General features: G+C 37.3%; 1 protein-coding gene and 1 long non-coding RNA gene across 3 annotated transcripts; one reads left to right on the forward strand and one right to left on the reverse strand.

Annotated features, from left to right (window-relative positions):
• Nucleotides 1–238: 238 nt before the first annotated feature.
• Nucleotides 239–18366, forward strand: LOC110457649 (thymidylate synthase-like). Of its 2 annotated transcripts, none has more exons than XM_021509002.1 (10): nt 239–275; nt 4818–4886; nt 9494–9611; nt 10419–10546; nt 11390–11566; nt 12906–13076; nt 14681–14781; nt 15202–15276; nt 15668–15739; nt 17745–18366. In XM_021509002.1, exons 1-10 carry the CDS (start codon nt 254–256, stop codon nt 17880–17882), a joined length of 1071 nt encoding a protein of 356 aa, XP_021364677.1. In that variant the 5' UTR covers nt 239–253; the 3' UTR covers nt 17883–18366. The 2 variants fall into 2 exon arrangements, with proteins under 2 accessions (XP_021364677.1, XP_021364676.1); XM_021509001.1 differs by lacking the exon at nt 239–275 and adding an exon at nt 3821–4003.
• Nucleotides 18367–22268: 3902 nt separating this feature from the next.
• Nucleotides 22269–25418, reverse strand: LOC110457644. The gene is made up of 2 exons (XR_002463711.1): nt 25247–25418; nt 22269–24507 (listed from the first exon to the last, which is right to left on the reverse strand). It is a non-coding gene; the product is annotated as an uncharacterized LOC110457644 (long non-coding RNA).
• Nucleotides 25419–25830: the final 412 nt, after the last annotated feature.

The raw sequence follows: 25830 nt of genomic DNA on the forward strand, positions 1-25830 counted from the left end.
TTTACCAGAGACTTGTACATAAAAATATGCATTGAAGGACTCAAGTTTACTAAAATTAATTACCATAATTCTTTTTCAAGGTCAAATGTGATCTTTTAACTGTTTCTCCTGAGTAAACCAAGAGTCCAAAACTTCCGGTCTGTTGCATGCTAGAATGAAGGGTTATCAAGTTCATTCAAATGAATGACCTTGACCAGATTGAAAGGTCACCGAGTCAAATGTGTCAAACATTTCAACCAACTTTGCTGGGATAATGGACTTTGTTCAAATACCAGGTAGATCTTTGACCTGCTTTCAGTGTCATAGACTGTAGACCTACTGTATTTATTCAGCCTTAAGCTTTCTAGATTCAATTCTCTTGACTAACTTAGATGGCACATCAGTTAAGTAAGACAAAATCTTCCAATAATGTGGAGGATAATGATATTTAGCTTGCTTGTCATCAAGTTTGTTTAAATAGCTGAATTTAGATGACCTAAGAATATCTCCTCCTTCAGTCTTGCTAAGACTGACTTTTATAATAGGTATCTGACACTATTGTTGCAACCTATGCTACTGTAACCTTGACCTTTAAATAGGTACATTATATGCCATCTTGTCATAGGGGTCTTAGCACTGTGCCCTGAGGTACACTGGGAGATTATTAATGTGACAGAAATAACAGGTCCTAGCACGGTGTCCTGAGGTCCACTGTGGGAGATCATTAATGTGACAGAAATAACGGGTCCTAGCACTGTGTCCTGAGGTACACTGTGGGAGATTATTAATGTGACAGAAATAACAGGTCCTAGCACGGTGTCCTGAGGTACACTGTGGGAGATTATTAATGTGACAGAAATAACAGGTCCTGGCACGGTGTCCTGAGGTGCACTGTGGGAGATCATTAATGTGACAGAAATAACGGGTCCTAGCACGGTGTCCTGAGGTACACTATGGGAGATTATTAATGTGACAGAAATAACAGGTCCTAGCACTGTGCCCTGAGGTACACTGGGAGATTATTAATGTGACAGAAATAACAGGGCCTAGCACGGTGTCCTGAGGTACACTGTGGGAGATTATTAGTGTGACAGAAATAACAGGTCCTGGCACGGTGTCCTGAGGGGCACTGTGGGAGATCATTAATGTGACAGAAATAACGGGTCCTAGCACGGTGTCCTGAGGCACACTGTGAGAGATTATTAATGTGACAGAAATAACGGGTCCTAGCACGGTGTCCTGAGGTGCACTGTGGGAGATCATTAATGTGACAGAAATAACAGGTCCTAGCACGATGTCCTGAGGTACACTGGGAGATTATTAATGTGACAGAAATAACAGGGCCTAGCACGGTGTCCTGAGGTACACTGTGGGAGATCATTAATGTGACAGAAATAACAGGTCCTAGCACGGTGTCCTGAGGGACACTGTGGGAGATTATTAATGTGACAGAAATAACGGGTCCTAGCACGGTGTCCTGAGGTGCACTGTGAGAGATCATTAATGTGACAGAAATAACGGGTCCTAGCACGGTGTCCTGAGGCACACTGTGAGAGATTATTAATGTGACAGAAATAACGGGTCCTAGCACTGTGTCCTGGGGTACACTGTGAGATCATTAATGTGACAGAGAAACAATAGGGTCTATAATTAGCACTATTTCCTGAGGTACACAGTGAGAGATCATTAATGTGACGGAAATAACAGGGGTCTATAATTAGCACTATTTCCTGAGGTACACTGTGGGAGATCATTAATGTGACAGAGAAACAACAGGGTCTATAATTAGCACTATTTCCTGAGGTACACAGTGAGAGATCATTAATGTAACAGAAATAACAGGGGTCCTAGCACTGTGCCCTGAGAATTTGAGCTCTGGAATCGACTTTACATGATGATGAGACTCTTCATTGACAACGGCTACCTTATCCATGTATGTGTGCTACCGGATATTTCTTAATCAACGTAGTTATAATAATAGCAACTATACGGTACATCGAACACTTTACTAAAATCTTTAATGACCACGTGCACGTTATTTTAAATTTTCTGGTCATAAGATCTAGTGATATCATTCATAGTGATGGTAAGTTGACTTTCGCATGAATAACAACTTCTAAAATATGTTGTAAAGTTGAGAGTTTGTTGGAAAGTTCAAGTCAATCTGAATTTTTTTCCGACTGGTGCGAAGCCACTTGACTTACAAGACTTGTCCATATTTTATTTATGTACACAGATGATATGGTTTTGTTTTCCAAAGTATACTTGCTTTACAGTCAGAGTTTGACTGAAAATTGTTTTTTGACGGTTAATGTACCGAAGACCAACACCATGACTTTAAAACAGATATAATAACACAAGATGAAAAATGTTAGTTTAATGGCACATTTCTTGAAAATAAAGATCTTGGCTTGTTAATTGTTTTGCTATAATGGGACCTTTAACTTATCTTTAAAACAGTAAGCATCTCAGCGTAGAAAAGGATTTATTATTTCCCTTAAAAAGATTTGTGTAAACCCGTGTTTCAAATACCCCCAAATTATATATATGTAATATATATCTTATCGAGTTTCTTTGACACGTAAGTTGGAAGTAACGTGTGGCGGGTTATGACAGTGAAATATCGGCTTCCATTCAGCCCCTGACATTGAGTTGGTGCAATTAGATTTTCGTAAACAATATTAGGTCGACCAAATGTTGTGGTGGTGTATTTTGAGCTGGGGAGGTTCCCATTGTCCTTCTAACGTAAATTAAGGATATTTAAATACTGTAAGTTAACATCTACCAACTATTGCGTTTTAAGGGTGTTATAAGTATATATATGACAATGTACAATGTGTTGTCGTTCCGCTAGTCTGTTGGTAGAGTACCGGTAATATGGTGTTCTAAAGAATGTTATCCGGCCAACTTGCAATTACCAAGCAATATTTGTGAGTAGATTTAAAACCAGTTTTTAAGTTAATACTGATGTTTATATGTTTCTGGCTAGTTTTGTAGGGTAACTTAATAAACAAATTGAAATCATTTAAAGATATTTTCAAAACTCACTTTAAACTTGACAGAGACTTACTGGCTCTACATCACTGCTTTAAGGTGGGTGCATCCTTTTGGAAAAACTCATGTCATTTTTTTCTCATAAGACTTATTTTCTTGCATTTTTTACGTAGATTCCATATAAGAAAAGAAAAAAGGGGGTTATCGACTTACTTTTTGAGACATTTCAGCTCTAAGGTAGACACTTTTCTGCAATTTCCCCCCTTAAATATGAAAATTGTTTTCTACAATATTTACAAAATTTGAGTTACCACCAAGTTGAATATTTTCTTAACATTACGTGATATACTATCAAAAGCAAAAATAAAACAAAAATGATTATATTTGCTATATTTATGTATTTTTCGTGGCCATCTATTCTCTTCAAAATGCAATTTTTAACAAATTTACATCGAACAAATGCATTAAAAACAAGCAAAAATGCTATCAACACCCATGTCAATTTCATAAAACTTTCACAGAAGACCACCAAGTATATATATGCTTTTCGGTGATCATAAAAATATGGGGGGGGTTCTCGGTGAAAATTTTGCAATTTCGCTCACTTGAAGTTGGAACTTACGTACGTTCTCCAACCCCATTTTGCCTATTCTTATTTTAATACGTAAATTCACAAGAGACAAATTATGTCATATTATTATCCATACCGTCAAAAATATAATTCTTTCTGGTGTTCCGACACTTATATTTGATATACATTAAAAGCAAGTAGCATTAATGCTCGGGACTTAAATAAAAATCAATATTTCAAAGTTCCGATCCGTATTCCGGATCTTTGGACCGCCTCCGGGTCCGGTATTATAAACGAAATTATATTTCCGTACACATCGTCTGCTGGATAACCGATGGATAACCGAGCTAGGTACTCGGTAGCAAGGGAAGCGGACGTAAAACCTATCAAGCAATCGAGCAATCAATCCGTACACAATGCTAGCGCACCATTCCAAACGTGTGGGCTTGATTTATGCAGGTATATAAAGTCCATATTTAACAAATATTTTACCATTACCTAGTCTACAGTACATCTAATGTAACATTGTTATATTTATCGTAAGATACAATCGAGTTCAAAACCCGGTACAGTGTTACAGACTACGAGCGGAATATGTCGTTTCCACGATACAAGTTTCCGGAACTAAAAATTAGTTTCGCGAATTATTTTGGTCATATGTCTTACACTTTTTGTATACACTGAGCAATTTAATTTAAATACTTCTGTCATCAAAAATGTTTTAATAGCTGATTTTTAGACATGACAATTCAATGTACCATACTGTAAACAATTACACATGCTAGACATAAATGTTACATACTCCCTAGTCAACAGGTTGTACATATCATTAGAAGAAGGATGCCTTGGACATTCTACCAATTAAGTGTCTCTGCTCCAAATGCAGCGACTGGTTGGAAGTGCTCAAGGGAGTTCCTCAGGGCTCAATTTATTTAATGGGGCCCGTACTTTTTAACATATTTATTAATGATATGTTCTTTTAAATAATTTCAAATCATCCAAACTCTATATAAGTATACGGATGACAACACAGTGAGCTCATCCAACAAGGACCCTCTTGTTGAAACAGACTGTTCATTGAACTTGGTAAACTGATTTAACAAAAACCACATGAGGGCAAATCCTGATAAATTTAGGCCATATGTCTAGGTAGGAAATCTATTGAGACTTTTAATTCTTTTGAAATAGAAAATGTAACCATTAATCCTGAAAAAAACGAAGTTACTTGGTGTTAATTTTAACTCGTCCTTAAATTTTGATACGCATGTTTCAGAAATTTGCTCAAAGGCTTCTAGACAGCCTAATGTTCCTAAAAGAATTGGAGGTTTTTCAACAAAACAAGGTAGGAGAATCATATACAAATCTTTTATTATATCCAGTTTTCATTTCTGCCCACTGGTTTGGCACTTTACTAGCTTGAGAAGTGTGAGAAAGATTGAAAAGATTCAGGAGCGTGCACCGAGATTTGTGGAGAGTGATTATGTCTCATCTTTTAAAATCTACTAATCCTACTCTTTTACATGTTAAGAGGTTAAAAGATATGGGCTGTGAAGTTTTTAAAATACTACAAAAGATTTCTCCTGATTATATACTTGACTTGGTAAAACTTAAGGAATCTGCATATGATTTCAGAAGGGACTTCACAGTCAGCATCCGATCTGTAAAAACTACAAGGTATGGGCAGAAATCTTTCTCGTTTGAGGCAGCCCGGGTGTGGAACAGTCTTCCAAACGAAATTGTGGAGATGTGAATATTTCCCAGAATTCCGGAGGCTGGTCCACACCTGGGATGGTCCCATCTGTACAAAGATTAAAGATTGATTTTTGCGTTTGCCTTTTGTCCGGCATCATGCGTCCGTAAACAATTTACATTTTATGGTCCCAAGCCCCCAGGGGCCTGAGGGGCGGGGCCAAAAAGGGTCAAATTGATTAAAATTTCAAAAATCTTCTTCTCAAGACACAGATATTGTAGAATCAAATACTCTACATAGATGGAAGGGTCTTAAGGTGCTTTAGGCAAAATTTATTATGGTTTATATTGGCATGTTACATGTTGATAACTTGATTGGAATGATAACCCTGAGTTGACAGTTTGATACTTTGAACATTTTGAGCCAGCCCTACCTCCAAGGGCTGTAGGGCGGGGCCCAAAGGAGTCAGTGTTCTAAAAAAAATCCATTTTCCATGTTTAGAATCAGAGGTGCTAGTTTCAAATACTTTTCAGTTATAAATCTGTATGCTAGATATTATGTAAGGTGGTTTTATTAGCTCACCTGGCCCAAAGGTGGGACCCAATGTGGAAAATAAAGGTAAAACCTTTAAAAAAAAATCTTCTACTTTAGGAATTAAGGGATTTTTCATAATTTGGTCTGGAGCACCATTGGGCCAAGGGACTCAATATTGTATAAATGTTACCTTCATTCATTTTCAAGGTCACAGGGGTCAAATATGTTTAAAACCTTCAAGCAACTTCTTCTGAATACCCAATAGGCCTAGGGTGATGATATTTGGCCAGTAACATGCTGGAATAAAGGGCTACCAAGTTTGTTCAAATGAATGACCTTTGTCCATTTTCAAGGTCACATGGGGTCAAATATAATAAATGATTTCAACAACTTCTTCTGAATAACCAGAAGGCCCAGGGTGATGATATTTGGCCAGGGACATGCTGGGATAAAAGGCTACCAAGTTTGTTCAATTGAATGACCTTGACTTATATTCAAGGTCACAGGGGGTAAAATATGTTTATAACCTTCAAACAACTTCTTCTGAATAACCAAGAAGCCTGGGGTGATGATGTTTGGCCAGTAACATGCTGTGATAAAGGGCTACCAAGTTTGTTCAAATTAATTACCTTGACTTATATTCAAGACCACAGGGGGTCAAATATGTTTAAACCAACTTCTTCTGAATAACCTAGAGGTCTAGGGGGATGATATTTGGCGAGTTACATGCTGGGATGAAGGGCTACCAAGTTTGTTCAAATGAATCACCTTTACCCATTTACAAGGTCACAAGTGTTAAATATTTTGAAATCTTTAAACAATAATGGCAAGGTCCAGGGTAATGATATTTGGCCAGAAGCATGCTGGTATGAAAGGCTATAAAGTCTGTTCAACTTAATGTCCTTGTTTGACTTTCAAGGTCACATGTGTCACATGTTCAAATCTTTTAATAGATTATTTTGAATCAAACACTGGTATTTTGCCTGTAGCTTTATTTTAGTCCACTTTTAAGATAGCAAGTCTAAGATTAATACCAGGTGAGCGATTCAGGCCCATTGGGCCTCTTGTTCTGTATAACCAAAAGGTCCAGGGTAATGATATTTTGCCAAAAGCATGCTAGGTTGGAAGACTATAAACTCTGTTCAACCTAATGTCCTTGTTCGACGTTCAAGATCGCAGGCGTCATATGTTTAAATCTTTTAATAGGTTCTTATGAATCAAACACTGATATTCTGCCTGTAGCTGTATTTTAGTCCACTTTTAAGATAACAAGTGTGAGATTAGATCCAGGTGACACCGTGAGCGATTCAGGCCCATTGGGCCTCTAGTTGTTTATTGTCACTTTGAATAATATTTCTGTTCATGTTTTAAAAACAAAAATCATTTCTCTGTATAAATTCATCTGAACTCAGGTGACCATTAATTAAGGCCCGTAGGCCTCTTGTTTGGCTCTTATTTTTCGTTTTATTGCTCCAGAAATAGTTGTCATATATAAGTTTTAGTGTGTAATTTTTAGCTCACCTGCCCGAAGTGCAAGTGAGCTTATGCCATGGCGCAGCATCCGTCGTTCGTAGTCCATCCGTCTTGTCAACTTTTCCTTTAAAACACTACTTGTCCTGACCAGCCCAGTAGATTTGGACTAAATTTGGTCTGGAGCATCCTTGGTATTTTGTATTAACGGTTGGTGTGGCCCCCCTGGGGGCACAGGGGTGGGGCCGAAGAGGGGAAATAGGGGTAAAACCTTTGAAATCCTTCTCCTACTGTAGGGATGAAGGGATTTTATCCTAATTTGGTCTGGAGCATTGTTTGGTCAAGGGGACTCAATGTTGTATAAACGGTGGGTTTGGACCCCCTGGGGGCAGATATGTGGGGTCCAATAGGGGAAATAGAGGTAAAACCTTTAAAATCCCTCTTCTACCATAGGGATTAAGGGATTTTAACCTAATTTAGCCTGGAGCATCCTTGAGCCAAGGGGACTAAATTTTGTATAAACGGTGGGTGTGGCCCCCATGGGGGCAGAGAGGTGGGGCCCAATAGGGGAAATAGAGGTAAAAACTTTAAAATCCCTCTTCTACCATAGAGATCAAGGGATTTTATTCCAATTTAACCTGGAGCATTCTTGGGCCAATGGGACTACATTTTGTGTAAACCGTGGGTGTGGACCCCCTGGGGGCAGAGTTGCGGGGCCCAATAGGGAAAATATGCTGTAAATTCCTCATTATTGTTTTATAAAATTTATGTTTGTATTGTTGTTTTAGATTATGCTATATTAACATGTATTCTGTCAATTTTAGTTTTTGACATATTGGCATATATGTACATTAGACTGAAATGTCTCTTAAATTAATTTATATGCTGCATGAGCTTTATGTTTGCATGACCTTTAATCTTTCCGTGCTATTTTACTTTTTATTCAACTATCTGTGAAGCATGCTATACCTTTGTGATATTTTGGTGTTTCATTTAATTCTGTTTGTTATATATAGTCGTAAGAATAGCTCTTCTGAGTTAAAGTTGCACTGTTACAAACACGACTCTAAATAAAAATTCTTGCATCTCGGCAAGATATTTTTGACCGGCGCCGTGTAGTCGGCAAAATCATATCCGATAGAAAAAAGGCCGACCAGCGGCCTCTTATGTTATAGTAGTAAACTGTTACACTGTATTTTTATACATTTGAGCACTTGTCTACCTTATTATTACTCTTTTGGTCACACCTCAGGCACTTGTATCTGGTATTTAATACCTGAGCTAAAATCCAAGATCCACTACTTGCATACTATGATTTGAGCTCAGGTATTAAATACCAGATACAAGCGCCTGTGGATTGACCCATCTTAACACTTTATTAATAAACCCTCGAAGCTTTTAAATTTCTGAGTCAAATTTTTCCAAATCATTCTTGGCTCGAAATTGCTTAAAAAATTTCCGGTAAGGTTTGTGTCAGACTTCAATTTCTTTATTAGATTCTCCTCAATGTGTGTACATCATAAAAAAATGCGCCAAAATATTGTAAACAACAAAAAATCAGGTAAGTTGCTGAAGTGTGTAAGCAGGGTTTAAGAATGAGTGTGTTAAAATATTGCGATGGATTTATGTATGAAAACAAATAAGATGAGTAACAATATGTTTAAAATTCTCATTTTTTTTTCATTGATTTTTCGTTTTGTAATAGCGTAATTACTGATACCCTAGCTGTGATAACGTAGCTTCGGACGACTAGTCAATTTATATATATTGCTTCGTCAGGGCAGAGGAGGCCAGGTATTTAATATTGGCACTGCTGAAATAACAGAAGCAATTTTTTTTTGTAGAAGCTGAACAATGAAACATAGTGACATTTATCTATTTTTTCATATATGTTCACAAAATGATTTAAGGAGTAACAGAAGTTAGTAATTGTGGAACTGATAATTTGAGAAGAAAGTTATCTATAACCTCAAAAAAGGCACTTGCATGATATCTAATCCAATAAAACAATAAAAGTAGAAAAGCTGATTTTTTTAAATAGGTTTAAAAGTTAATTTACTTGTTTTTGCTTCATTTTCTTCAACATCCTTGCAAACGTTACAACTTAGTCTTTAATTTCATTCACCTCAAAAAGTGATGATATTGTGGTGAATTTTGGGGAAAGTTATCTCCCTTAGACCGCTAACCGCATCAATGTAACCGGTCTCTTATCAACATGACAATCAACCTGATAACACGTGAAATTCTAATTTCAGCTCATTATTTTCACATGACCACACCGGCCATGGCAGCTACAATGAGCGAAAACGGGACAAGGCACAACACAAACGGCTGTAAAGGAGATGAGTGCAGTGGTGACGCACGAAAGAAAAGGTGAATACTTCAATAGTGTCCAAATAATACTGCTGCTTCAGTTTTAGATTGCTGGTGAGGAAGCCATTGACTTGAAGTTTTCTGGTAAGTATAGATTTTTATTTTTTTTAGATGAAGATGCAAAAATCAAGCAGAATCACAGAATATCTTTAGAGCGATCACTTAATTCCACTTGCATGCATTTAATCTCGTACGTACAGTATAAAGTTTTGATGTCTCTGGCAATTGACAAATGTATGTAAGGCCAGTTCAAAGTCACATGTGTTAAATGTGTTAAACTTTTTTAACAACATCTTCTAAATAAGCAAGAGGCCCGTAGTAATGATATTGGGCCTGTTATGTGTAGCATGTTGTGTTGATGGGCTGTTGAGTTTGTTCAAATGAATCTGACCTTGATTTACTTTGAAGGTTGCATGCATGAGTGAAATAAGTTAAAGTCTTAAATTTCAACATAAAACCTTAATTATAATATAAGCTGTAATGATATCTAGCCTTTAGTGTAAACTGGCTTGTTATCAAGTTTGTTTCAATACTTCAACCTTGACCCACTTTGAAGGTCACAGATGTTGGATGTATTATGTAACAACATTGAATAATAGCTTTAATAGCAATACAAGCTTGATAAGTGGGCCTCCTTTTTTTGTCTTTTCTGATGTGAGTTATAGATTAACTATGTACATGATCTATCCCTTTGGTAGGGCCCCTCAAAGAATATTGAACGTTTAAGGTGATCATTTGATAATCCAGTCAATTTGCATTTCATCAATGTTTGAAAATTTAAACATTCCATTTAATTTACTTTTATAGACACGATGAGGAACATTACCTTGATGCCGTTCAACAGATTTTGGACCATGGTACTCAAAAGCCCAACAGAACAGTCAAAGAAGCCATCTCCATCTTTGGTATGCAGATGAGATACAATCTAAGAGAAGGTAAACATCCCATTCTTCGCTCTACAATCTAAGAGAAGGTAAACATCCCATTCTTCGCTCTACAATCTAAGAGAAGGTAAACATCCCATTCTTCGCTCTACAATCTTAGAGAAGGTAAACATCCCATTCTACGATCAAATTACAAACACATAATTACTTTTTGTGCAAATCTGTTGTGAGATCCTTGTGAATATATTTATGAACAGGTATGAAACAGGTTGATATAATTTTTTACATGTTAATGATCAAAACTGATGAGAATCATTGAGATCAAGAGGTTATATTTGCCACTAGGCCTGCCTATCATTCACCAATAAAAATGATGTTAAATCAATGATGTGACAGAATATGTATAAGAAAACTTTTATAAGCATCAGAAACATCAGCTGTAAAATGACTGTATTTGACCTAACAAAGGTGCATGTCCTAAAAAGTGGGCTCCTACCCTTTTTCTGAGAAAAAAAACAGGGTACTAGGGGTCCAGTCGCGACCTGTCATTTTAAATATTTTCAGGGATGCTTGGAAATATTTTGAAAGGAACATGTAGCATTAAACTGAAAATTGATATCATAATTCTTAAATTTAAATGCATTATCTATGTTTATAGTATACAATCTGTAGCAGAAACGTCCACAAAATGTTACTTAATAAGGGCTCCCCTTAATTCTCTCAATTACCCACGCCCTTATTAGGTCAAATACAGTATTATCTGCACCTCTATAATTAGAGTAAAGTAACAACTTTTTAATATGAGCATAGTATCTTGTGCACTGTTGACATCAATTTAATTTTATATGATCAAATGCAGGGATAAATGTAATATTTTCTTTGTGTGTTATAAAGATTTCCCCCTGCTGACTACCAGGAAGTTATTCTGGCGTGGAATTGCGGAGGAGCTGCTCTGGTTTATTCAAGGTTGTACCAATGGAAACAAACTAAAGGAGAAAGGAATTAAAATCTGGGATAAACACGGGTCCAAAGAGTTTCTCAGTAAACGTGGCCTTGGCGACCGCGAGGAAGGTATAGTTATATTATAATACATTAAATTCAAGATATACTATCCATGTTTATCATAATAAAAGAAATAGCTAGTAAGCTCACCTGGCCCGAAGGACCATGGTAAACTTATGTCATACCGCAGCGTCCGTCGTTCGTCAACTTTTTCTTTAAAAAGCTACTTGTCCTGAACGGCCGAGTAGTTTTTGACTAAATATGGGCTGGAGCATCCTTTGGCTAAGGGGTCTCAATTTTGTATAAACGGTGGGTGTGGCCCCTCTGTGGGCAGAGAAGCAGTGCCCAAAAGGGAAAATAGAGGTAAAACGTTTAGAATCCTTCTTCTACCATAGGGAATGACAGGATTTTGTCCAAATTTGGTATGAAGCATCCTTGGGTGAAGGGGAAGCAATTTTGTACAAACGGTGGGTCTGACCCCCTTTTGGCAGAGAGGATGGCCCAATAAGGGATACAGAGGAATAGCTTTAATTTCCTTCCTCTTCTGTGGGGATAAAGATACTTTTATCGAATTTGAACAGAAGCATCATATTTGGCAGGGAAATCAATTTTGTATAAATGGTGGGTGTGGCCCCCCTTGGGGCAGAGGGGCGGGGCCATATAGGGAAAATAGAGATAAAACGTTAAAAATCCTTCTTCTACCATAGGGATTAAAGGATTTTATCCTTAGTTAGTCTGGAGCATCCTTGGGCCAAGGGGACTTAATTTTGTATGAACGGTGAGTGTGGCTCTCCTGGGGGCAGAGGGGCGGGGCCCAATAGAGGAAATAGAGGTAAAACATCCTTCTTCTAAAAATTTTAAAATCCTTCTTCTACCGTAGGGATTTATGGATTTTATTCTTATTTATTTTGAAGCATCATTGGAATCAATTTTGTATAAATTAACCATCCATGATACCTATTATTCTTCTCTGAAACATTACAGAAAATAATTTTAAAATATTGCATCTCCCAATAAAGGTCTGTGCTTTATTGGGGGAAATAACAAATTTAACAAAGGAGAAAATAATACTGTATGTAGCAGACCAAAATCCGCATTCTTTAGGTTAATTAAGAGTTTTTATGATACTGGCTTGCAATATACTTTTACAATTGCAAATATGGGATTATGTCTTGAAATTAAGTATTTAAAGGTTTCAATTTCACTACACAGCAAGGAGAGTAAACTGACATAAAACCTGTGAAGATTGGTTTGATGGCATGTTCAAACTCATGTCTGAGAAAAAAACAAAAAATCAAGTGTTGTAGATTGAAATTTACCTGATCAAAGTTATCACTTCCAACTGGTAAATAAGATTAACATAGATTTTGATTCTTTTACTTTTGTTTACCAATTCTGTTATCCTTAGGTGATCTTGGTCCTGTGTACGGTTTCCAATGGCGACACTTCGGAGCTGAATACAAGGACATGCACGCAGACTACACCGGAAAGGGCATAGACCAACTGAGAGATGTCATTGCTAAAATAAAGAACAACCCAAATGATAGGCGCATTATCATGTCCGCCTGGAATCCTCCAGGTACCACAATGTCATATTACTGAGTGCTGCTGTGCTTAAGGTCAAGGTCACTATCTTCATGTCCCCAGTGGATGTCGCATTTTGTTTTTAGCTCACCTGGTCCGAAGGAACATAGTGAGCTTATGTCATACCGCAGCATCCGTCGTCTGTCCGTCGAGCGTTGTCCATCTGGCAACTTTTCCATTAAAACGCTACTTTTCCTAACGGCCAGATAGATTTTATCCTAATTTAGTCTGGAGCATCCTTAGGCCAAGGAAACTTAATTTTGTATAAATGGGTGGTATGGCCCCCCCTGGTGGTAGAGGGGCGGGGCCCAAAAGGGAAAATAGAGGTGAATCTTTAAAATCCTCCTTCTACCATAGGGATTAAAGGATTTTATGCGAATTAAGTCTGGAACATCCTTGGGCCAAGGGGACTCAATTTTGTATAAGGAGTGGGTGTGGCTCCAAGAGGGCAGAAAGACGGGGCCCAATACAGGAAATAGAGGTAAACCTTTAAAATCTTTGGGCAAAAGGGACTCAATGTTGGTATAAACGGTGGGTTTGTCCCTGCTGGGGGCAGAGGGGCAGGGCCCAATAGGTGGAACATAGCAAATTCTTTAAAATCCTTCTTCTTCTGTAGGAATGCTAGGATTTTGTCACAGTTTGGTATGAAGCATCCTTGGGTGAAGGGAAACCAATTTTGTATAAACGATGGGTCTACCCCCCCTGGGGTAAGAGAAGTGGGGCCCAATAAAGAATATAGAGGAATAGCATTAATCTGTTAGGATGAAGTCATTTTGACCAAATTTGAACAGTTGCATCCTATTTGAACGGGCAATGAATTTTGTACAATTGGTGGGTTTGAACCCCCCCCCCCCCCCCCCGGGGCAGAGGGTCAAAGGGGCAGGACCAAATAGGGAAAATAGAAATAGCTTTAAAATCATTCTTTTCTGTAAGAATGACAGGATAATGTCCATATTTGGTCTAAAGCATCATTAGGTGAAGGCAACTTGATTTTGTATCGACGGTGGATCTGACCCCCGTGGGAGCAGAAGGGCGGGACCCAATAGGAGAAACATAGCAAATTCTTCAAAATCCTCTGTTTCCTGTAGAAATGACAGGATGTTTGTCCAATTGCATATAAATATAACCCCTGACTAACTATGCAATTCATGTACACTACCAGCAACATCTAGCTATTCCAACTTCATTTTTGCTAACATTTCCAGGTGAGCGATACAGTCCCTCTGGGCCTCTTGTTTGCTTAAGTCACCCACCTATTTCAAAATATAGTGACAACACTATACATCAACCATAGTTTGTTAACATCAAATTCTACACCTTATTAGCTTTTGTCAAGCATTAGCAAAGGTTAAGTTGTCAAATTTTACCACTTTTAAAATTAAAAAGTTGTGTTCAAGATATCTCATGAACCCTCTACAAATTAGTTTGTATCAACACCATCGCACGGTAACACATGAACAAGTTCTACTCCTAATTAGATATTGGTGTTAATTGGTAAAGGGTCAAAGGTCACTTGACCAATGTTGGGAAGATGAGGGTATTTATAAGTAGGACGTCACTTTATTTATAAATGCGTATATCATGGTTTCGATGTTTCAGATTTACCAAAAATGGCTCTTCCTCCCTGTCATGCCTTTGTCCAGTTCTATGTTGCCAACGGTGAGCTGTCGTGTCAGCTGTACCAGCGATCAGCAGATATGGTGAGCATTGGATTACAACGATTCTTATCCATTCAGTATGGTAATGGAAAATTGCTGAATTATTTGTCCTTTGCGGTGTTTTCATTTTCATGTTACTGCTATCTATCACACTTCGGGGTCATTGCTCTACCACCTTCCATTTTATTCCAAAATCTTCTGATTAGTAAAAAACTTTATTCAAGTATTTGGAACACAAATACCTCAAATGAGTTGACATTACAGGTGTCCGGACACCCGTATTTGATGGGCAGAAGTTAATCAGCTGGTGTGGCTTTCTCTTTCTTGAAATGTTTTGAAAATCCCAGTATCATACGAGATGTTTGAATCAATAAACATTGTTTTCATGAATTATTATTGTGTTCAATTCAACACTGCCAGTAACTGATAAGTATGTGATTATATATTTTGGTCTTGTTTTAGGGACTTGGTGTACCATTCAACATTGCCAGTTACGCTCTGTTAACCTGCATGATCGCCCATGTGACAGATCTCAAGGTTTGTTATGTACTTGTTGATCACAGAGGATTTTAACAACTTCTTCAGAATCTAAGATTGATGATGCCTTGAGCATTTATACCTAGCCTCTAAATGGATCAAATAAATTACCTTGACCTTATCTGAAGGGCAAATAGTTCACTGGGCGCTAGTTTCCCAGTAGACAGTTTACTACAAACACATCCAAGATCTTGTATTAATTGTCAGTTTGTCAAAGTTAAATGTTGATATTCTAACTTTGCAATATCATTAAATATGGAGAGAAAGAATTTGATCATTAGACAAAGTATTTGAAATGTAATAGGATATAAAACTTTTAAAATTAAAGTCTTGGTAAAATTGACTTGGGTTGTTATAAAAGACACCGTTTTACTGTTATTTTGTTTAACAGCCTGGTGACTTTGTACATACCTTGGGAGATGCTCATGTATATGTGAACCATGTTGACGACTTGAAAGGACAGGTATTATATTTTTACTCTCTTTCAAATATTGCATAAATAACTGCAAACGAAAGGTGTTCATAATAACTTTTAATATAAACTTGACTATTATAGATTTGATAGAGGAAAACATTACTTGGCAAAACGATATTCAAAATATTCATATTTGCGACATTTTCAAAGAGCTTAATAAACAAGAGGCCCAAGGGCCTTAGCGGTCACCTGAATTATATCATAGGTACTGGTAGCTTTATTTTACTCTTTAGATGTGATGTGGAAATCAGCATGCAAACTAAGTGAAATACAATACTTGTCATGTCATCAAAGGATAAGAGTTTTAAAATATTGGTAAATGCTCCCTTTGGGGCCCAACCCTAGCCCCTGGGGATGGGGCAGGAATCCCAATTTTACAATGTAGTACCCTCTACACCAAGATGATTCTGACTAAGATTGTGTAATTTTCTGCTGAAAATGGATAAAATATACCCAAAAGTGTTATTTCCCAATATAAACTATAGTAAACTTTACCCCCACCCCAAGGGTGAACGGATGGCTCGGGGGTCCTGAAATTTACAATTTAAATAATGCCCCTGATGATCTTTCTTTCCATGCAGAGAAAATGACTGACTGTAGTACCTTCGAGTCTGGAGAAGAAGATATTTGAAATATTGGTTGATTTTCCCTTTAGGGCCCCGCCCTGGCCCCAGGGGTTGGGGTAGGAATACCAATTTTACAATTTAAAACCATCTTCCTCCAAGGATAATTCTCACCAAGTAAACATAATTTCCTACCGAAAATTATCTAAATATACCCAAAAGTGTTATTTCTCTATATAAACTATAGTGAACTTTACCCCCTCCCCAAGGGAGAACGGATAGCTTGGGGGTTCTGAAATTTACAATTTAAATAATGCCCCTGTTCTCTTTCTGTCCATGCAGAGAAAATGACCGTAGTACCTTCAAGTCTGGAGGAGAAGATTTTTGAAATATTGGTTAATTTTCCCTTTGGGGCCCCGCCCTGGCCCCAGGGGTTGGGGTAGGAATACTTATTTTACAATTTAAAACCATCTTCCTCCAAGGATAATTCTCACCAAGTAAAAATAATTTCCTACAGAAAATTGTCAAAATATATCCAAAAGTGTTATTTCCCTATATAAACTATAGTAAACTTTACCCCCTCCCCAAGGGAGAATGGATAGCTTGGGGCTCCTGAAATTTACAATTTAAATAAAGCCCCTGATGATCTTTCTTTCCATGCTGAGAAAATGACTGTAGTCTTTCTTCCCATGCTGAGAAAATGACTGTAGTACCTTCGAGTCTGGAGAGGAAGGTTTTTGAAATATTGGTTAATTTTCCCTTTGCAGGCCGGCCCCGCCCTGGCCCGCCCTGGCCCCAGGGGTTGGGGTAGGAATTTCAATTTTACAATTTGAAACCATTTTCCTCCAAGGATAATTCTCACCATGTATAATTTCCTATCAAAAATTGTCAAAATATATCCAAAAGTGTTATTTCCCTATATAAACTATAGTAAACTTTACCCCCTCCCCAAGGGAGAACAGATAGCTTGGGGCTCCTGAAATTTACAATTTAAATAAAGCCCTTGATGATCTTTCTTTCCATGCAGTACTGCAGTACCTTCGAGTCTGGAGAAGAAGATTTTTGAAATATTGGTTAATTTTCCCTTTGGTAGGAATCCCAATTTTACAATTTTGTAGCCTCATCTACCAAGGATGATTCTGACCAAGTTTGAAAAAATTCCATCCACTCGTTCTTGAGAGGAAGTTGAAAATGTAAAAAAAATATGCACGACGGACGATGCACAACAACTGATGGAAAGCGATTAGAATAGGTCACTTGAGCGAATCAGATATTTGTTTTAGTTGAATATTAAGTAAGCATTATTGTAAGACTAAGAAAAGTTATATTGATATAAAAATGAGAAGAATAAAAATTTCATAGAAATACATATCACTTAATCAATGCGGAACAATGGAAAACTTGAACACAACAAATGCTTTTCTTTCCAGCTTGCTAGAGAACCCAAGCCATTCCCGAAACTTCTGATCAAAAGAACAGTGGAAGACATTGATGATTTCAAATATGAAGACTTTAAAATTGTGGGCTATCAATATCACCCAAAAATCGATTTTGAAATGGCAGTGTGATGGGGACAAAGTCTTGTGTGTGGAGGATGTGGAATTAGATCTGACAGTGATTCTGTTTGGAAAGTCTTTTTTCAACAAATCATGCAAATAACAAATTCTCACACGAATAATTAGATAAGATTAACGTTACACAAACCTTGTTCTACAATTTCCAGTGAGGAAGCTGAAGGAACAGAATTTTTTGCTGCAATATCTGGGGACTGGATACATAATACAGATTACTGGAGGTGTTATTTAATTTCATGCATGTGAATTAATATTTCGCAATTGAGATTGTTTACAGACTTACATATATTTCATCATGTAAAGCTGTGGAATGTTTGTCTCTGTGTTAGGTACAAAACCTGTTTTGGGAGGGTTCTGTCGCTGTATACCTGTATGTGTAAGTTTTTGATGTTTTATTTGTGTATATTTTCATACTTGATATTGGTGCCATGTCTGCTTTATTTGACTTGTATACATCACATTAAATACATTTTCTTAAAACAGACATTTTTTGGAGTGATGTTTTATTTCAAAAACGAGCAAAATTATCTTAATGGAAGAATTCCATTATGATTACGTCTTTTTACTTTACATGCCTTCATGAGGACAGCATTTTCATGATATTTTTGAGACCATCATCTTTGATCTTGAAAAAATTGGGAGAATCAGATTGTTCACTAAACGAGTATAAATTGAAACATGGACGAATGTTAACCAGAGACATGTAAAGAAAAATATGCATTGAAGGACTCAAGTTTACTAAAATTAATAACCATAATTCTTTTTCAAGGTCAAATGTGTGACGAACTGTGATCTTTTAATAAAACTGTTTCTCCTGAGTGACCAAGAGTCCAAAACTTCTGGTCTGTTGCATGCTAGAATGAAGGGCTATCAAATTCATTCAAATGAATGACCTTGACCAGTTTGAAAGGTCACAGGGTCAAATGTGTCAAACATTTCAACCAACTTCAAAAAAAATCCACAAGCTTTTATAATCCAATGTTTAGCTCACTGCCACCCAAAGCCTTTAAACAACTTCTGAATAACCACAAGGCCTAGGGTTATGATATTTGGCAAATAACATGCTGGCATGAAGGCTACCAAGTTTGTTTAAATGAATGACCTTGACAAATATTCAAGGTTACAATGTCGAAATATGTTTAAAACCTATAAACAACTTCTTCTCAATAACTGAAAGTCCTAGGATGGTGATACTTAAGTAGTAGCATGTTAGAATAAAGGGCTACCAAGTTTGTTCAATTGAATGACATTGACTCATATTCAAGGTCAAATATGTTTAAACCCTTTATACAACTTCTTCTGAATAACTAAGAGGCCTAGGGTTATGATATTTGGGCCAGTAGCATGTTTGGATGAAGGGCTACCAAGTTTGTTCAAATGAAAGGCCTTTACTAATATTCAAGGTCACAGGGGTCAAATATGTTGAAAACCTTTAAACAACTTCTTCTCAATAATCGAAAACCCTAGGATGATGCTATTTGGCCAGAAGCATGCAGCTGTAGCGTGCAACCCCTGGTAGCGTGTTTGCACCGTGTGAATCTCAATTATGACCGAGCTACCTGCTCTAGAAGCGATTGGGATCCTCGGCTACCTGGCCGAGCAGTTGAACAATAACACTTAACAATATCAACAATATTTATAAATGAATACACATGTGGGCCAGAACAGTACCTCTGTCCTATCAACCCGTGCTGTCGAACCACGACACACGTCGCCTGGACGTACACAATCTCTCCAACCAGCAGATCAGAATGCTGACACTCCCAGCTCCAGGTATGGCCTTGCTACCCGAGCTGATCACTGACAGTCCCCAGGTACCCTGTCACCGAGCTGATCACTGGCAGCTCCGAGGCAACCTGTCACTGTCCACACTACAGCACACAAGTACCAGATCAGCTGCGTTCACTTACCGTACTGGCCACAACGTACAATATAGCCACCAGAGTAGCCTTTGCAGGCGACCCCTTATGCAGGAGCTTCTGGTATAGTATATTGCAGAGGTGTTCTTACCTTGTTCTGCTGTCTAGAATGCCTCTTGATATCCTCTGTAGTTTTAACACAGCCAACCCTCAACCACTGGCATAAGCCTGCTTATATGTGGAAGCCATTTTCAGGAACTCAAGGTACCAGGTCATTCGCATAAAAATCACATTTATTCATTTATCAATAAGTATCCTACAACATACATGTATACAGAAATATGTCATATCCATTCCAAGTAATTAATGAAAGATTCTGGTAATATTGATTTTGATCAAACTTCGCTAATCGTCAGTAATAAAGAGAAATCAATACAAATTTAGATTCCAAGAACGTTTACTTAACGTTTGTTCAAAGGGGAATCACTCTACCGAAAATCACATAATCATCACACAGCGATGAAGGGCTACCAAGTTTGTTAAAAAAAATACCTTCACTTATATTCAAGGTCACAGGGGTCAAATATGTTAAAACTTTAAACAACTTCTTCTGAATAACAAAAATGCCCAGGGTGATGATATTTGACCAGTATCCTGTTGGGGTGAAGGGCTACCAAGTTTGTTCAAATGAACGAATTTCACTTATATTCAAGGTCACAGGGGTCAATTGTTTAAAAAAAAACAACCTTTAAACAAATTCTTCTGGATAACCAAAAGTCGCAGGATGATGATATTTGGCCTGGAACATGATGGGGTGAAGGGTTACCAAGTTTGTGTAAATGAATGACCTTGAATTATATTCAAAGTCACAGGGGTCAAATATGTTAAAATCTTTAAACAACTTCTTCTGCATAATCATAAGGCCTAGAATGTTGATATCTGTCAGTAGCATGCTGGGATTTAGAACTACCAAGTTTATGCAAGTGAATGACCCTGATTATATTCAAGGTCACAGGTGTCAAATTTGTTTAAAATCTTTAAATGACTTCTTCTGAATAACCATGAGGCCCAGAATGTTGATATTTAGCCAGTAGCATGCTTCAATAAAGGGCTATCAAGCTTTTTCATTTGAATGACCTTAACCCACTTTCGAGGTCACATTTACTCAAATATGTTTAAACATTTAAATGACCTAAATTTCAATAAACAAAAGGATAGGTAGGTGATGTTTTGCAAGTTGCATCGTGAGATAAAGGGCTATAAGATGTGTTCAACATAATGACCTTGTTCGACTCTCAAGGTCACAGGAGTGAAATGTTTTTAAATCTTTCAACAGGTTCTTATGAATTACTTTTAATCATAAATACTGATATTTTGCCTTTAGCTTTATTTAAGATAACTTTTAAGGTTACAAATGTATAGATGTATACCAGGTGAGCGATGCAGGCCCATTGGGCCTCTTGTTACAGTTTTATTATTGAGCTTATTTGCTGGGATAATGGACTTTGTTCAAATACCAGGTAGATGACCTTTGACCTGCTTTCAATGTCTTAGACCGTAAACCTACTGTATTATTATTCAGGCTTTAGCTTTCTAGATTCAATTCTCTTGACTAACTTAGATAGCACATCAGTAAAGTAAGATACAATCTTCCAACAAAGATCCAATAATGTGGAGGATAATGATATTTAGCTTGCTTGTAATCAAGTTTGTTTAAATAGCTGAATTTAGATGACCTAAGAATATCTCCTCCTTCAGTCTTGCTTAGACTTTGACTTTTATAATAGGTACCTGACACTTTATTGTTGCAACTTATGCTACTGTAACCTTGACCTTAAAATAGGTACATTATATATCATCTTGTCATATACAATTGTATTAAACAAATACAAAATGTAAATCAAACAAGCGTTTACAGTGATGTGACCTTTTTAACCTTTGTGCCAATGACCTTTGGTGTATGTGTGTGACACTTGTCACAACATTTGTATCCATATAAAGTTCCAGTTATTTAGCAGAGTAGTTATATCTGGAAAAGCTTGCCTTACATATAAGACTTCTTGACCCTGAAGGTTCGGACCTGTATATGGTACCTCACGCCATGTTGTAATACTGCTATGAGACAATGGACCTGTGTGCATCTGATGTAGTCGAGATCCATACAAGCATTGCAGTGATTGACCTTTGACCCCTGCTTTGACTTTGAACTTGAGGGTATAAACCTGTGATTGGCAGTAATAAACCATCTTGTTACACATATTTTTGATGTTTATCAATTGTGGAGGAGCTAGGGTGTTGATGATCATCAGAGTTAACACAATCAGTGGCATGGTATTGTGAAGTTATGATCCAACTTCCAATTAACACTATTACTTCTTGCATCTCAGAAATGGTCTTAACTTGCATAGCATGGTTATAATGACCAGGTTCCTGTTCTTATATGAGCACGTCATGACAAGCTACCTAAAACTTCACGGCAATATTTCAAAATCTGACTGATGCATAAAAATAACGTAAATCATTTGCTGTCCTTATGGTTTATTTTTCATTCTATATTTCTTGTCATTCATTCAGCATGCCACATTTCATCCGTCATAAATAAAGCTTCATGGCCAATATAAACTGTACAACAAAAGGCCATACAAATCATTAATTACTGCATGCCTCCTACATTGAAACTCTTATCTCAACATCAAATATACTGTACAATGCAAGGCTTAACAAATCTAACCTGCATTTTCTACTACACGCATGATATGTTGCAAGTCTTAACTTAACAATAGACTGTACAACTAGGGCTGAAACGATATATATCGTGTTGTATCGGGATACTTTCTAGTGTGTCTTATCAAATTGTTTAGTTTGCCTGTATCGCAATACACTAACAGTACTGAAATTATCATTTAAGTTTTATCTAATTCCAAAAATGTGCACTGATTGTTTTAGGCTGTCAGTAAAGATGTGGTTCACTGTACAGTCACACCGAAAAGTACTAGAAATTATACAAAAATATATTTCAATAGTATTTACTATTGAAGTCTGTGACAAAACTCAATAAAATCCTGCGCTCAATTGTTATGATGTTGACCTTTTAAGCAGACATTTGTATTGTGATATGTACCATATTGTACCGTGATATGTATTGTATCGTGAGTAAGGTGTATCGTTGCAGCCCTATGTACAACACATGGCCATAAAAACCCAACCTGCTGAACTATTCTCCATGTGTTGTCTGATATATTGTAAGTCTTTGTTATCAACAAACTGCACAACACATGGCCATAAAAACCCAACCTGCTGAACTATTCTCCATGTGTTACCTGATACATTGTAAGTCTTTGTTATCAACAAACTGTACAACACATGGCCGTACAAACCCAACCTGCTGAACTATTCTCCATGTGTTACCTGATACATTGTAAGTCTTTGTTATCAACAAACTGTACAACACATGGCCGTACAAATCCAACCTGCTGAACTATTCTCCATGTGTTACCTGATACATTGTAAGTCTTTGTTATCAACAAACTGTACAACACATGGCCGTACAAATCCAACCTGCTGAACTATTCTCCATGTGTTACCTGATACATTGTAAGTCTTTGTTATCAACAAACTGTACAACACATGGCCGTACAAATCCAACCTGCTGAACTATTCTCCATGTGTTACCTGATACATTGTAAGTCTTTGTTATCAACAAACTGTACAACACATGGCCGTACAAATCCAACCTGCTGAACTATTCTCCATGTGTTACCTGATACATTGTAAGTCTTTGTTATCAACAAACTGTACAACACATGGCCGTACAAATCCAACCTGCTGAACTATTCTCCATGTGTTACCTGATACATTGTAAGTCTTTGTTATCAACAAACTGTACAACACATGGCCGTACAAATCCAACCTGCTGAACTATTCTCCATGTGTTACCTGATACATTGTAAGTCTTTGTTATCAACAAACTGTACAACACATGGCCGTACAAATCCAACCTGCTGAACTATTCTCCATGTGTTACCTGATACATTGTAAGTCTTTGTTATCAACAAACTGTACAACACATGGCCGTACAAATCCAACCTGCTGAACTATTCTCCATGTGTTACCTGATACATTGTAAGTCTTTGTTATCAACAAACTGTACAACACATGGCCGTACAAATCCAACCTGCTGAACTATTCTCCATGTGTTACCTGATACATTGTAAGTCTTTGTTATCAACAAACTGTACAACACATGGCCGTACAAATCCAACCTGCTGAACTATTCTCCATGTGTTACCTGATACATTGTAAGTCTTTGTTATCAACAAACTGTACAACACATGGCCGTACAAATCCAACCTGCTGAACTATTCTCCATGTGTTACCTGATACATTGTAAGTCTTTGTTATCAACAAACTGTACAACACATGGCCATACAAATCCAACCTGCTGAATTATTCTTCATGTGTAACCTGATACATTGTAAGTATTTGTTATCATCAAACTGTACAACACCTGGCTATACAAGTCCAACCTGCTGAACTATTCTCCATGTGTTACCTGATACATTGCAAGTCTTTGTTATCAACAAACTGTACAACACATGGCCATACAAATCAAACCTGCTGAACTATTCTCCATGTGGTGTCTGATAGATTGTAAGTCTTTGTTATCAACAAACTTTACAACACATGGCCATACAAACCCAACCTGCTGAAATATTCTCCATGTGTTACCCGATACATTGTAAGTCTTTGTTATCAACAAACTGTATAACACATGGCCGTACAAATCCAACCTGCAGAACTATTCTACATGTGTTACCTGATACAGGGTAAGTCTTTGTTATCAACAAACTGTATAACACATGGCCGTACAAATCCAACCTGCTGAATTATTCTCCATGTGTTGTCTGATACATTGCAAGTCTTTGTTATCAACAAACTGTATAACACATGGCCGTACAAATCCAACCTGCAGAACTATTCTACATGTGTTACCTGATACATTGTAAGTCTCTGTTATCAACAAACTGTACAACACATGGGCGCACAAATCCAACCTGCTGAACTATTCTACATTTTTACCTGATACATTGTAAGTCTTTGTTATCAACAACCTGTACAACACATGGGCGTACAAATCCAACCTGCTGAACTATTCTACATGTGGTACCTGATACATTGTAAGTCTTTGTCATCAACAAACTGTAAAACACATGGCCGTACAAATCCAACCTGCAGAACTATTCTACATGTGTTACCTGATACAGTGTAAGTCTTTGTTATCAACAAACTGTAAAACACATGGCCGTACAAATCCAACCTGCTGAACTATTCTCCATCTGTTACCTGATACATTGCAAGTCTTTGTTATCAACAAACTGTACAACGCATGGGCGTACAAATCCAACCTGCTGAACTATTATCCATGTGTTGTCTAATACATTGTAAGTCTTTGTTATCAACAAACTGTACAACACATTGTAAGTCTTTGTTATCAACAACCTGTACAACACATGGGCGTACAAATCCAACCTGCTGAACTATTCTCCCTGTGTTGTCCGATACATTGTAAGTCTTTGTTATCAACAAACTTTACAACACATGGCCATACAAACCCAACCTGCTGAACTATTCTCCATGGGTTACCCGATACATTGTAAGTCTTTGTTATCAACAAACTGTAAAACACATGGCCATACAAACCCAACCTGCTGAACTATTCTCCATGGGTTACCCGATACATTGTAAGTCTTTGTTATCAACAACCTGTACAACACATGGGCGTACAAATCCAACCTGCTGAACTATTCTCCATCTGTTACCTGATACATTGCAAGTCTTTGTTATCAACAAACTGTACAACCCATGGGCGTACAAATCCAACCTGCTGAACTATTCTACATTTTTACCTGATACATTGTAAGTCTTTGTTATCAACAAACTTTACAACACATGGCCATACAAACCCAACCTGCTGAAATATTCTCCATGTGTTACCCGATACATTGTAAGTCTTTGTTATCAACAACCTGTACAACACATGGGCGTACAAATCCAACCTGCTGAACTATTCTACATGTGTTACC

Source organism: Mizuhopecten yessoensis, unplaced genomic scaffold (assembly GCF_002113885.1).
Source record: "Mizuhopecten yessoensis strain PY_sf001 unplaced genomic scaffold, ASM211388v2 scaffold9289, whole genome shotgun sequence".
Taxonomy (NCBI): Eukaryota; Metazoa; Mollusca; class Bivalvia; order Pectinida; family Pectinidae; genus Mizuhopecten; species Mizuhopecten yessoensis.